The sequence below is a fragment of the Hippopotamus amphibius genome, chromosome 5 (assembly GCF_030028045.1).
Source record: "Hippopotamus amphibius kiboko isolate mHipAmp2 chromosome 5, mHipAmp2.hap2, whole genome shotgun sequence".
NCBI classification, from domain to species: domain Eukaryota; kingdom Metazoa; phylum Chordata; class Mammalia; order Artiodactyla; family Hippopotamidae; genus Hippopotamus; species Hippopotamus amphibius.
The window spans coordinates 81676446-81690965 of NC_080190.1; the positions used below are offsets into that span (position 1 = coordinate 81676446).

General features: G+C 41.2%; 1 protein-coding gene across 9 annotated transcripts in view; it reads right to left on the reverse strand.

Annotated features, from left to right (window-relative positions):
• The window catches only part of PCNX2 (pecanex 2), a 288254-nt gene that overhangs the window by 136461 nt on the left and 137273 nt on the right, over window positions 1-14520 (reverse strand). For 8 of the 9 annotated variants that reach the window (XM_057737510.1, XM_057737507.1, XM_057737503.1 and 5 more), the window contains 2 exons: window positions 10339-10431; window positions 9403-9553 (listed from right to left, as the gene is read on the reverse strand). In XM_057737510.1, the coding sequence (XP_057593493.1) occupies window positions 9403-9553; window positions 10339-10431 (244 nt within the window). The remainder of the gene's footprint in view (window positions 1-9402; window positions 9554-10338; window positions 10432-14520) is intronic. The other variant, XM_057737504.1, reaches the window with a different exon arrangement.

The window sequence follows — 14520 nt, forward strand, 5'->3', positions numbered from 1 at the left end:
CTTTCTTCTTCTTTTAAGACAATTTAAATCTTTAATCCATCTGGATTTTCATGTGATATAAAGTCTAATTCAATTTTTTAAAATATTTAGCTCATTTCCCCAAAACCATCCCACTGATTTTTTTTCATTAATTCAGTGGGGAGTAAAAATGTATTCTTCACATCTCCTCAAAGGGATGGAGAAATTCTTAGGAGACTCAGGCAATAATGTACTCTCTCTTCTTGGTAGAAAGGTCCTCTACTAATAGCAAATGATAAATGAAATCATTTATTAATTTTTCACATGAAGACAGTTAGGTCAAAATGTTCACAAAGAAAGAGTTAAGAGGAACTTTCAGATGTTCTCAAGATAGGCACATGAAGGAAGACGCTTCTTGTGAGAACACTCATCTGCCAAGAGCAAGGATTATGCTTTTAACTCATTTTTCTACCCTCCACACCCAGCACAGCACCCAGTACATAGCAGGTTGCTCGATGAGTGACAAATTTACAAAATCAGAATTCCTCCCCCAAGTAAAGTGTGATTTGTATGTTATTTAAATGACAAGATTACTTAAAAACATTTCTATTTTCCCCTGGCGTCTATATATACTACCCTATCATAAAGGACCCTGAGGGTTAAGCTATTTCAGATACAATCCCAACAGATGCATGTCAGGGAGGCTGAGTCAGGCTTCATCACAGGGGCCTTACCTACTGCACCTGGGAATTGGCATCCTTGCTCCAAACAGCCTCCTTCGTTCAGCCCTTCCCATGTGCCCACGGAGCCCAAAGCTGCTGCGGTGCTGTCCTGCATACATCGTCTTGCGTATTAAGACTTCTGATTTTCAGTGTTAGTTTTTTATCCTTCTGCAATTATTTTATTTCTGCACTGTTTTAGATTTATCAGCAGTCTGGGAGAACCCCAGTAAAAAACCCCATGGCTTGTTGGAGAGAGAGCTAGAGTCTGAGGTTGGCACCTGACCTTTTAGCCCTGTCCCCAAACTCTTTCCCTCTTAATGCTGCCCGGGGTTGGCCCGTGCTTCTCCAGGCCTCCCTCAGCCCTGCTCCCACTCGAGGAGAGGACATTAGATTCCACTTCTCTGCTGTCCTGCTGCCATGTAAGCCTGGCTCCACTGCCAGTCCCCTGCAGCCCCCTCCAGCCTTGTGGAGACTGACACAGAAAGATAAGCTCCCCAGCAGACTAGGAGGAGATAGGCCAGAGGCTGAGAGCAGGAGGGGCAGAGCCTGGCAGGAAGGGAAAGAAAAGGAGAGGAAGAGAAGGTGTGTGAAAATAACAACAGCATTGGGAATAAATAAGGCAGGCTGCCAACCAACTGGCAGGCTCTTTTCCGACACACCAGCTCAAAGCCACTTCTTTGGCATTTGGAACATTCTCTCCTACAGAAGCATCGCAGCAAATGAGACGCTCCTCAGCTAGCACTGATTCAGTTCACGCTTCGAACTATTTGAGTCACTTCGAATTAAAGAGCCTTTGGAGGGTTTTCTAGGTCTCTCACTATCTCTTGATGCTGGCATCTTTTTATGTGGGGAGACAAAAGGAATAAGGAATACGCCCTTCTTCCCAGAACAATGACATCTTCTCAACACACACACAAAGATGAGACCTTCCCAAAGACTCCGACACAGACTTTAGGTTCTGATATCAGACAATGCCTGGGATGCCGCATTCTCTTCCCCAGCACTAGATACATTTTGAAGGATTTTTACATGTCTTATCCGGTTGGAGTTAATCTCCATGGAAATTCTGCAAACTAGGTCATTCACGTAGTACTCTCACCTGCCCACAAAAATTTCAAAACACATCCATCCAGATTATAAAGGGCCACCAACTGCCTAGCACAATGGGTGGGACGAGGCACAAAGCGAGGGGCAAAATGACTGCATCTCAGCATCCTGGGGAGGAGGAGGAGCAGGATGTGCTTACTGAGTACATGCTGTCTGTGGAGGACTCTGCCAAATGCTCTACGTGTATTGTCTTGATTAATTTCATTCCACAACAAATCTGTGTTGTAGGAACCTCTGATTACAGATGAATCACAATCATTAAGCACAACTAGCATGCGACAGAGACAAGATTTGAGCCCTGCCTTGTTGCAGAGCCTGTTCTCTGGGCCATGACACTTGAATTTCCTCCTAAACTTTCCATAAGCTTCCTGCAGGGGAACATCAGGTCCCATATAAAGGACCAGGAGCTGGGAAGACATCAGACTTCTCAGTAGCAGCAGTGGGAGCAAGAAAACAATGGGACATCTGCTTAGAATTTGGAAAGAAGTGTTTACACCCTAACAAGCCACACACTGCAAGCTCTGCGTTAAGTGCAGAGTAGAATGAAAACACTTTGAGACAGATGAAGTCTCAAAACATCTCCTTCTCATGCACCCTTTCCCTGGAGTGACTGGAGGATCTGCTTCATTCAGAAAGAGAGAATAAGCAAAGAACAACTGGAGCAGTGTCCACAGGGAGTCTGGGAGGAGATGGAACTAACAGAGTATCTGACAAGTTTGCCTGTGTGGAAAACTGAACCGAGAGATATTTTACATAGCTATTGGAAAGGCTAGCAGATGCAAAAACAGAACTCTGAACAAGAAAGGAAATGCAGTCATGGTACACTACTAGACTAGACGTGAACAATGATTAGACTTTCTATATGACATTCTTTCTATATGACACATATATACATGAACAGATAAAAACAACTCAGTTATGTGTTCAACAAAAATTATATTGAGAGGAAGCAGAAGGGGAAAATGTAATGTATGAGGGAAGATAAGAGACATAAATCTTTACTACTCATAACAGGAAGTCAGTAGACAGACAAATCTGAAATATCAAGAAATAGTAGAACATGCACCTTATTTAGAAGAATTACAGTAAATATCAGCAGAAATATCTAGAGTAGAAAGTAATTTTTCCTGGAGAGGGGGAAATCATACAGGAAAAAGTTGACCAGGGTCTGCCGCGTTTCATTACAACTTGTTCTATTTGGTTTTTAACTCTATGTATTATATAGGGTTATGAAAAACACATTAGAAAAAGCAATATTTGTCAGAACCACGTCTCTCACATGCAGAAACCAGTCTATCTGCAAATAACAGGCAAGATTTGCTAAAATGCAAAGTAAATCTCATTTAAGAACTACAAACTCAGGATTCATTTGTGAATTAGTTTTATAATAGTGAATTTGGTTACATTACAATTTAAATGAGATTTTTCAATTGATATGTTTAATAATGTCCATAATCTTTTATCCATTTATTCTAATGTATCCAAAATTTATAGCTTAAGCTTTTTAAGCAACCACTTCTTGCAGAGGGATGAGCTTCTCTGTGTATATCTTATACACAAAGACTTGAGTCCTTTAAACAAGCCTCTACCTCCAGGCTCTTCCTGTCTACCGGGAACTCTTCCTTCAGTGAGTTTACAAGGCACTAGTCATTCATTCATTCAACCAACCAATATTATTAAACACCAACTACGCACCAGACACTAATTCAACATTTAGTTATAAAATCTATTTACTTTCATTTTATATGTACAACCAACCAGTTGAAAAACCTTGACCAACGAACATGAAGTGAATGGTAACCTCTTCACTGGGGGTCTGTGCCTTCTACTTCTTTGTATTTCCTGCATGGCTGAGCACACTGCCGACCCCAGGTCACCAAGTGTGCAGCAATCACGGCTCTTCTTTTCAAACACATCCGTAGCTTTGCTCTCTAGGTCAGAAACTCTTTGATGATAGAAACCACATCTTAGGCAACCTATCTCATCAGTTCACAAGTGTGGCATCATGTAGGAACTCAATAATTATTTTCTTAACGAGCCATATCTTCACAAGCATTTTCTGAGTGAATAAACAAGTAAACAAGTGAATGCCAATAATAAACTTATTCTCAATCTTTTAATCCCATTAAAACCCACTTTTATGGTAAGAGTATGGTCATCAAATCAGATCATTTCAACTTTTCTTAAATTCTCAAGAGCCAAGAATGATAATATGATAGAAATTACTTCTTGAGGGACTATGTGAAAATGGAACCCAACTCCATTATTCCCTTTCAAAATAATATAATTCCTTTGGAAAGTTCTTAGAAACAACAAATTTTCAAACAGACCCAACTTCTTATGCTTTTACAACAGGGGCCAATCAATGAAGTCATTCTTCTAGACCCATCATCATAATTCAGGATAAGAGATTGGCTTTATTTTCTAAAATCCCAGTGCTCCTTAAACATTGACTCTCAAAAGCTGTTTACTTGACTAATTTGGTGCCATCTGTAGCAGTGTCTACTCCATTATTTTCAGCATGATTTGCTTAGGTGTGTGGGGAATAGAACAATAAAAAAAAGCAACTTCACGCATACCCATTAGTATAACTCAGCTACGCCCACACCACCACCATGGTTCATTTGACTGCTGAACTGTCATATGATTGCTACAATTTTACTCTTTTAGCTTAAATATTGGTAAAATGCTTTGTTGGGGGTAAGATGGGATAAGGTTTACTTAAATTAGCCTCAAAAAAAAAAACTGCACTGGCTCAAAAAGGTGTTTCCATTTACAGTCTTTTGAGTTGCAACATAGTTCCATTTTATCATAGTCTGAATTTTATATCAAAATTAATTTTATATCTCCAAGTAATTTTACATATCAAGTAAAACTGTATATTGGAGACATGCAGACAGGAAAGTAAACTGAAAAGAAAGTATATGGGGGGCTTCCTAGGTGGCGCAGTGGTTAAGAATCTGTCTGCCAAGGCAGGGGACACGGGTTCAATCCCTGCTCCAGGAAGATCCCACATGCCGCAGAGCAACTAAGCCCGTGCGCCACAGTTATTCAGCCTGTGCTCTAGAGCCCATGCACCACAAGTATTGAGCCCATGTGCTGCAACAACTGAAGCCCACGTGCCTAGAACCCGAGCTCCACAACAAGAGAAGCCACGGCAATGAGGAGCCAGCGCACCACAGCAAAGAGTAGCCTGCTCTCACCACAACTAAAGAAAGCCCGTGCACAGCAAAAAAGACCCAACACAGCCAATAAAATAAATAAATTTATTAAAAAAAAAAAAGTATATGGGGCTTCCCTGGTGGCGCAGTGGTTAAGAATCTGCCTGCCAATGCAGGGGACATGGGTTCCATCCCTGGGCCGGGAAGATCCCATATGCCTCGGAGCAACTAAGCCCATACACCACAAGTACTGAGCCTGCACTCTAGAGCCTGTGAGCCACAACTAATGAGCCCACACACTGCAACTACTGAAGCCTGCGCGCTTAGAGCCCATGCTCCGCAACAAGAGAAGCTACCGCAATGAGAAGCCCGTGCACTGCAACAAAGAGCAGACCCCACTCACCACAACTAGAGAAAGCCCGTGCACAGCAAGGAAGACAATAAATAAAATAAATAAATAAATAATAAAATAAATCTTTAAAAGAAAGAAAGAAAGAAAGAAAGAAAGAAAGAAAGAAAGAAAGAAAGAAAGAAAGAAAGAAAGAAAAGAAAAGAGAGTATATGCCCCAAGTCTAAAGTTTGTTCTGGTAAATGTAGGGCTGATGAGATTTAAAATAAGTGCAAGCACTGGGGGTCCAGCATGAGTAAGCAGCTGTATTGCTCAGAGTCACTGTAGAGAATGTGGTGGAAAGGGAGGTTCAGGGCAGCAGCTGGGAAGTTGCTCTGGCCTAGGTGGTCAGGGACGGACCTCCAGAGGGATTGAATTTTGAACAGAGACCTGAAAGCTGAGTTGCCTGGCCTGAGTCTAGGGAAGCTTGAGAAGAGCATCCAAGGCACAGGGAACTGTAAGGAGAAGGCAGTGAGGGAACGTGGTGTGTTTGAGAAACCACAGGAACACCCAAAATTAAGGGTGGTCAGTCTGCTTCAAACCAGGGATTAAAGCTTGTAGCGTTAGCACTAGACTATGGCGTGTTTGACTCTACAGGACCCAGTGTAGTGATGTGGCTCTCTGGGGTATCGATGGCAAAAGCAGTCTGAGGGCCACGTGCAAATTGCACACGATCTCCCACTGCACTGAGAGCAGCGTGGGTAGCAGAAAGAGCACTGATCGGGGGAGTGAGATCACCTCGGTTCTGGCCACTCATTGGCCACAAACTTAGTGGGACCCGAGTTATAGTCCCTTGACGTCTCTGGGTGTCAGTTTCCTCTTACGTAAAGCAATCAGGTAAGATTATATAAACTCTAAGACAGACACAGCACACATGCCTCGTCTTACATGCCAGTTCCAATTGATTAGCAATGTCTGCCACTGGCCCAATTTTAGGATTGTCCTCCCTTAGCAATGTCAGCCTCGGGACCAGGGAGCACAGTGGTACCCACAGACCTGCCAGCCCTTCTCTGCTCTTTCTTCTTTTCCAAAATATTCTGTGAGCATATGAGAAAGAAGATTTGACATATTTTCACATTAAAGGTGTATGGTCAGCTTGAATTTCCTATGCATGTTTTCTGGCTAGCAGAAGAAAGAAAGAGGGAAATACCTAAAAGGCAGAAAGGTGGCCAGGAAGAGGATGCAAGGAAACCTGGGCTGTGGATGATGCCAAAATGGGTAGGGAGTCTTCAACAAGTTCATACTAACACATTTTCAGTATTTGGATTTTCCTTCCAACACACATAATTTTGAAATGCAATCTGTTTTTCATTATGGGCCTAATTTGTCAAATCTATTACTCTTGGCTAGATTTCAGGTGGTTTATAAACAGTCCATATAGGAAAGTGAAAAACATCCACCGAGCCTCTGCTGGAGCCCATGGTACCAGGGGTGAGCTTCTTCCGTCCATCCTACAGGACAGAGGCCCAGAGCTGCCCTCTGGCTCACTCCTCCAAGAGCGGGTGTCAACATACAAACACACACTCCTTTCTTGTTTTGAATATTGTACTGAAAAGATCATTCAGATTTCAAATATCTCCATGATTCTAATTTAGACTGGGTTCTGTTCGATTCAGGGAAAAAAACGACACTCACACACATCCCAAGTTTTCAACTGTCCACTCTTACCCTTCTGTGTTGAATTCCACACTCCGAACTGCCACTGTAAGGGTAGCCCACGCCTGATCTGTCTTATTTTCCTTTCTCTTAACTTGACAAGTTCTCTGTGCTCACCTCAAGGCACTTAAATACCTAGGCACAGATACAGATCATACAGATACAGCTACGCAGTCTCCAGAGTCAAAGCATCTTATCTCGAATCCCCATCAACTACTTACCAATAATGCCAAAACAATACTGCACTAACTTCACCGAAACTCAGTCTTTCTAAAGGTGAAGAGAAGGAAAGGCACATGTGACCCTAACACTTCAGAAGTTTTATAGAAACCGGTCTTTTCTTCATCTTGCTCTCCTGACCCACCAGCAGGCACCTGTGTGGATCGACCTTTCCCTCTAAGCGGACTGAAGAATGAACTGACCATTATCAACTGCACATGCTCTGAGTCTATCTTCTTTCAGTTTTTATACTTCTGATAATAAGTTGCCTTTAGGTGGCACCCAAAATTGAACACAGCATTTAAAAACCATACTATGCAGCTTGATATGTGGTGAACCCCTGGTGTTGTAGGTGAGAAGAGCAAGCCTCCAAGGGCAGGGCAGCGTGAGTTGCCCTCCACTGCCTTCTTAAAGCCTATGCTGGCAGCAGGACCATCAGGCCATTGTCACTCCTCTAAGCAAAACCTCGTTTTACTGATTTGGCTGTTTCAAATTAAGGCAGCTCCTGGTAGCCACCCAGACATGTTCCTTGAAGAAACCCTCTCTATTCATGACAGCTTTATAAGTGATTCTTTTGCTTCTTTTTTTTTTCTTTCATTAATTCCCCTCTGCCCTTTTACTTTGGTCACACTAGTCCGCTGAAGTTACTGATGACAAGCCCGGTAGGGTCTGCTACGTACCTGTAAACCTTAGCGCTACTCACATACCCTCGGGCCTGGCGGTGGAGATGACTAAATAACTCATTTAACAATGCAGAAATTACCATGGGCTAGACAGTTCTATGCGGAATTAGCAGCTTGAGCTAGTTACAAACTATAGCTATCAACTGTGACCCATATGTCTGAAAATGGGGATAAATCAGTCCTTCGGCCATCTGTTCAATCCCAGAGCCTGGGGAGACCTAGCAGAGAAATTCCTCAGATTTTTTTTTTTTTTTTTTTTTAGAAGCTCAAATACTGTCAGGGTTACCAGGCTATTACTTGATGGTGGCCCGAGTCTGCCCCGCGAATTGCTAAGTCAATCAAGCGCAGGCCTGGGTGTGGGTCTAGTTCTAGGTGAGCAAAGCAAGTTCAACAAAATTCAAAGGTCAGCCTCTGCTGCATCCCTCCCCTGGTTTTGTGGAGGGTGAAAGGGCAGTCAAGTGATGCTATTCCTGGTCCCCGGGCAGCTGAAGCTGGAACTGCATCACCTTCAGGTCTTGAAACAGAGCAGGACCCTATGGTCCTTGCCCCCATGTCCTCTGCCTGTCTTTTGTCTGTGGAAAAACTTTTTTTTTTTTTTTTTGTGGAAAAACTTGAACCAAAGAATACGTTTAATCAGAGAAGTGAGAAAATGCGGAAACAAAGGAAAACAGTCAAAGGAGACCAAATTATAATAGTTTAGTCATGAAGCAAAGTCAAGGACCTTTAGTTCCCCCTCAAGGGCTACAGATAATATTCTGAGCCATGTCCTGTCTTCTAGAGACTGAAACTCCACCAGGTGGAAGAAGTGAACTACATGATGACCAGGCTGTAGCCATGACATAAGCGGCCACAATTCCAAGAACTGGCCTCAAAGAGATGGGAACAAACCGACCCTGGAACTGAAGACTAAGTGTACCTAAAACAACCAAGATGACGCTGGTCAGACCACCGATGACCTATTTCAAGACGACTGTCAGAGCGGACTGTGCTGTTTCTGCATGTCGCCCCCTCCCTCTGTCTATAGAAAAGCTCTTGCCCACTGGTTGTCAGTGGTGGGGGGCAAGGTCAGCCTCTGGACAGGCGTCCACCCTTCACCCCCCACCCCCGCCCCTGGTTGCCGGCATCCAAAATAAAGCAAACTTTCCTTCCCACCAACCTGGTCTCTTTATTGGCTTTTGAGCGGCAAGCAGCCAGACCCCACTTTTGGTTACAGTCTGAGGGACACAAATTGCTTTTTCCTCAATAATAACCAGTCACTTTTAGAAAACATACTTCTAACTCACCCCACTTTACCCTTCTTGTTCTGGGAACAATACCATACACTTCAAGGTACACATACTCTCCCTTTTTTTATTGTGGTGAAACGTACATAATGTAACATGTACCACTGTCATCATGTTCAAGGGTACATTTCCGTGGCACTAAGTGCATTCACACTGCTGTGCACACCCTCGGTGTAAAGTATGCCTCCTGCTACATCACATTTTTGTGAGGGATATTTTACTAACCTCTCACTTCTCGTTGCTGATATTCTTTGTTTTTAAGGACGGGGTGTGAAATCCACATCCACGGGTGATGCTTGCGGAGCTGGGGGAGCAGGTAGTGGGTTACAAACCCCACAGCGCCAGCCAGGGAGAACAGCACGATGCTGAGAAACGGCTGCGACAGAAGAGGGTGAGAGTCAGCGCGTAACCTGAAGGATGAGGAGGGCCACCCACGAATAACACCAAACACTAAGCTCCCACCCCGCTCCTCCTGACACACACACAGACAAACTCGGCTCTTGTTTCAGCCCTCTGAACATTTCTCCTCTATCATGTAAAACTGATCTCCGTGTTGAGAACCACTGAGATGGGGTGGAGAAAAGGCTGAGACATTCTGCCCATTAGAATACTTTTTCTTGTTTTTTGTTATTTTTTTTAAAGAGATGGAGAATAACAAATTTAGCTAATAGACTTTTCCTCATTGAAAGGAAAATTGAGACGGCAACTGTCTGCAAGAACCTTCAGCCAGAAATCCCATCTGGAGCGCTCCAGTTTCGCTTTTCTAAAGGAAAATTGTGTTCCAATAATCTTTTTGGCTCTGCGACCTCCGTCTCACTCCTGATTTGGTGAGTCCTCCCTTCTCCGCTTGTAGTAGTGAGTCGTGAACTTGTCTTATGACTGTTGACGGTCCTCATGGTGGATTCCATGAGATGTGTAAACAAAACCACTCCCCAGATGGGGAAACAGAAAGGGTATGAACCAACTCTGTGATGTGGACCAAATCTTCTCTTGGACATAACTTGTAACACACCTGGATATATTCCTTCAACCCCTCAACTGGCCTATTCTGTTCTTCCACTGGCTCCACTATCCTGTCAGTATCCTGAAGCTGCACCGTGGGCTTTGTTTATTACAGAGAATGAGGAGGCGGGAAGAGTGCAGAGCCAAATGGATACATACTCGCAAGGACAGAAACACAGTGCTGGCACTGACCGCGAAGGACAGAACAGCAGCCACCGAGCAGATGATGAGGTCCGATTTTAAGACATCCTTCTGTAAACAGAAAACAACTGCATAGTTTGCTCTCAGCAACTCTGCGTCACCAGGTAAATTAGGTGACAGGATCCTGACCCTGGATAAAACTACACCTGCAGCCCATCACTTACCTGGTCTATTCCCAATGGCACACGTTGGATGGACCGTTCACCACCTCCTGTTTGGGGAATATCAGGGAAACTAAGGCAGAGGGTGGGAAGAGGAAATGTGGACAGCATTACCTCCGACTGCTAGCCGGGGAGAGAAGAAAGGTTTTCTACACGTGTAAAAGGCATAAGGTTCTTCTCTACAAACAGATCAGATGCAAGATGCCCAGGTCTGACAAAGGAGGGAAAAGTGCTAATAATCTCTACTTAACTTTGGCATAGCTTGGATTTTAACATGCACACAGCTTGGGTATGCCGAACAGAGACCTCTTACACATTTATTTCTTCAGCCCAGAATAGATTTTACATTTTAATTCCCCAGTCAAACTGGGTAAAGGCCATGTTCAAATAATTAACTGTATATGTATTAGTACACATACACAGAAAATGAAATGCCCATAATCACTAATAATTTTCCACATGGAAAATTGTGATGTGAGCAGGCAAAATTGTGGTGTGACCAAAGTTAGACCAAAGAATGTTATTAACACTGCAGATATATGGAGAAAGGCCTATTGGCTCAAACAGGGTACAATACTGCTGACTGATAGAGCTAAAAGGAGCATTAAGGGGTCATCAAACTTTTTCTTTCTACAGAGGCCAATTAGCTGCAGTACACAATTATTGAACATTTTAAGGCATCACACTGGTACCTGAAAACTCTGAAATCATCAGTTTTAAATATATCAATATATCATATCAAAAAGGAATTATGCCTCTTAAATAATTGTTTTGACTGTTACCTGATAGAAAATCATACAGAATATACATCTCTGTTTCTACATCCTCCCTTTTTTTCTTTTTGTACATATCATGTATTTGTTTACCTACATTTCCTCCCCACCTTTTTCTTTTCTTGTTTTTTTCAATTAAAATGTGGAGTTTCTTGCAAGTCATGCTGCTGGCTTTATGACTGAACTGACATTCAAAGTGACAGGAAGAAATCAGGAGGGCATCTTAAATAGAGTAAAAAATGACCTGAACCACGTGATGAAAAATCAACATGGCTTGGTTGGGATAATCAATAACACAGGCAAGAGATACATTCTCAACATCAATTTACAAATTAGCTGCTAAAGTTGTTTTGAATTTCCTATCTCTGAAGTTTACAATTCATATACAAGTATTGAATATATGAGGAATTGTATAGTGATAAACTAAATTCTAGATTTACTCTTAATAATGGTCATCTGATTTTTGAGCAGGGAAAATCATTAGTTTTTAATTCTGAATCTATAAAATTTTTGTGACCATAAGTTTTCTCAAAAATTTACTACTCGTAAATGGCAAAAATTCAGTTATTTCCTTTCATTCCAAAGGCTTACAAAAAGCTAAACCTTCCCAGAGGAAAGTTCTATAATTCACTGCATCTTTAGGCTATGAGGATACGTTAATTCTTATTTCTAATTTTTCACTGACATGTTCTATGTCATTTTAAAATTGCTGAATAAACATTCAGCAATAAACATCCAAAAGGGAGAAACGCATTTTCCCAAATATTCTAATTTAAAGTTGTGTCTTTTTTAATTTTTATTTTATATCAGAACATAGTTGATTAACAATGTTGTTGTGTGGTAAAACTGTGTCATTTTTCATTGACCAATCACCCCTATTTAAAGGCAAAACAGTGGACCACCAGGGCAAGTGGTGGGGGGAAGAGAGTTGCTTCTGTAGTTTTCTTAAAGCAAGAGGGAGAATGAGCTCAGGTTATGGCTAATTTTTTTCCATGGTTAGATGACATACAGGAATTTCGTTGATATTTGCCAGTGTCATCAGTGTCCCTTGTAAATACAAACTTTATACAGCCTCTATTTATTATCTTCCTGCCCATTTCTTTTCTGGAGGGTTCCAATTACTTCATACCTTGCCAACACTTAGTGCAGTCATTTTTTAAAATTTTAGCCATTCTGGTGATCGTACAGTGCATTAGTTCTCAACTGGGGACAATGTGACCTCCCAAGGGACATTTGACAATGTCTGGAGACATTTTTGATAGTTACACTTCAGGGAGAGGGAGGAGGGATAGTGGCATCTAGTGAGTAGAGGCCCGGGATGCAGATAAACAACCTACAACACACAGGAAAATCCCTGACAACACAGAATTATCAGGCTCACTGTTAACAGTGTGAGGTCAAGAAACGTTGATGTACTGGCATCTAATTATGGTTTTAATTTGCATTTCCCAATGGCTAATGATGTCATGCATTTTTCATGTATTTAATTTTTTAAATGCCATTTATAATAGCATAAAAATATGAAATATTTAGGGATAAATTTGACAAAAAATATGCAAGACCTATACACTGAAAGCTACAAAATACTGCCGAGAGAAACTAGAGAAATAAATGGAGAGATACACCATGTTCATGGATTGAAGATTCAATATTGTTAAGGAGTCAATTCTTACCAAATTGATTTACAGATTCTGTGCAATCTCAATCAAAATCTTAAGAGGAATTTTTAAAAATTGGGAAGCTAATTCAAAAATTTATTTGGGGGAATCCCCCAACAGTCCAGTGGTTAGGACTCTGCACTTCTACTGCAGGGGGCACGGGTTCGATCCCTGGTCAGGGAACTAAGATCCTGCATGCAGTGCAACCAAAAAAAAAAAATTATTTAGCAATGCAATGGACCTAGACTAGGCAAAACAATTTTGAAAAAGAATAAAGTTGGAGGACTTTCAATATCAGGCTTCAGAAACTGTAAGTGCAAAGCTGTGGTAATCAGGTATTGATGGTATCGGCACAAAACATACACTGAGGTTAACTGAGCAGAATAAAAGGTCCAGAAATAGACCAACGCATAAACAGTCAATTGATTTTAAACAAAGGGGTCAAGATAAAATGACACCTTTCCCCAAAATAAGGTAAAGGATAATTTTTTTCAGCATATGGTTCTGGAACAGTTAGACAGCAATCTACAAAAACAAAACAACAAAAAACTCGACACTTACTTCTCATCATGTACAAAAATTAACTCAACCTGCCATATGATTTTAACTATCAAATTTAGACTATCAATTTTAAACTATCAAATTTCTCAAAGAAAACATAAGAGGAAATCTCAGTGACCTTCAGTTTGGCAAAGCTTTCTTAAATAGGACACTAAAAGCTGGAACTATAAAAGAAAAAAGTCGTAAATTGAATTTCATGAAAATTTAAAACATTTGTTCTTCAAAAGACATTGCTATAGAATGAAAAGGCAAAGCAAAGACTGGGAAAAAACATTTGTAAAACATACATCCAACAAAGGACTTTTATCTATAACATATAAAGAACTTTACAACTCAATAAGAAGTCCAACAACTCTTCCCTACCCCTATTACTAGCTGCACATGGACAAAAGTTTTGAATAGACTCACCAAAGGAGATGGTAGATGGTAATCATTGAGCTTTTTACTATTGGTGCTAATTAATAAAACTGTAGACCACTGTCTTAATATTGGTGAAAGTAACATCAGCAAAATAAAAAGGAAATGATTTCCTCTTTTCCTATTGCCACCAAAAAGCAGATATTATTTTGCACCAAAAATTTTATTCTTGGAAATATTTTTAGCCAGGACATGGAAACAACCTAAATGTCCATCAACAGAAGAATGGATAAATTAGATGTGGTACAATGGAATACTACTCAGCCATAGAAAGGAATGAAAGTGGGTCATTTGTAAAGGCATGGATGGACCTAGATAGAGACTCTCATACAGAGTGAAGTCATTCAGAAAGAGAAAAACAAGTATCATATATTAACGCATATATATGGAATCGGAAAAAATTGGTATAGATGATCTTATTTACAAAGCAGAAATACAGCCACAGATGTAGAGAACAGAAGTATGGATACCAAGGGGGAAAGAGGGGTGGGATGAATTGAGAGACTGGGATTGACATAATATAAACTATTGATACTATGTATAAAATAGATAACTAATGAGAACCTACTG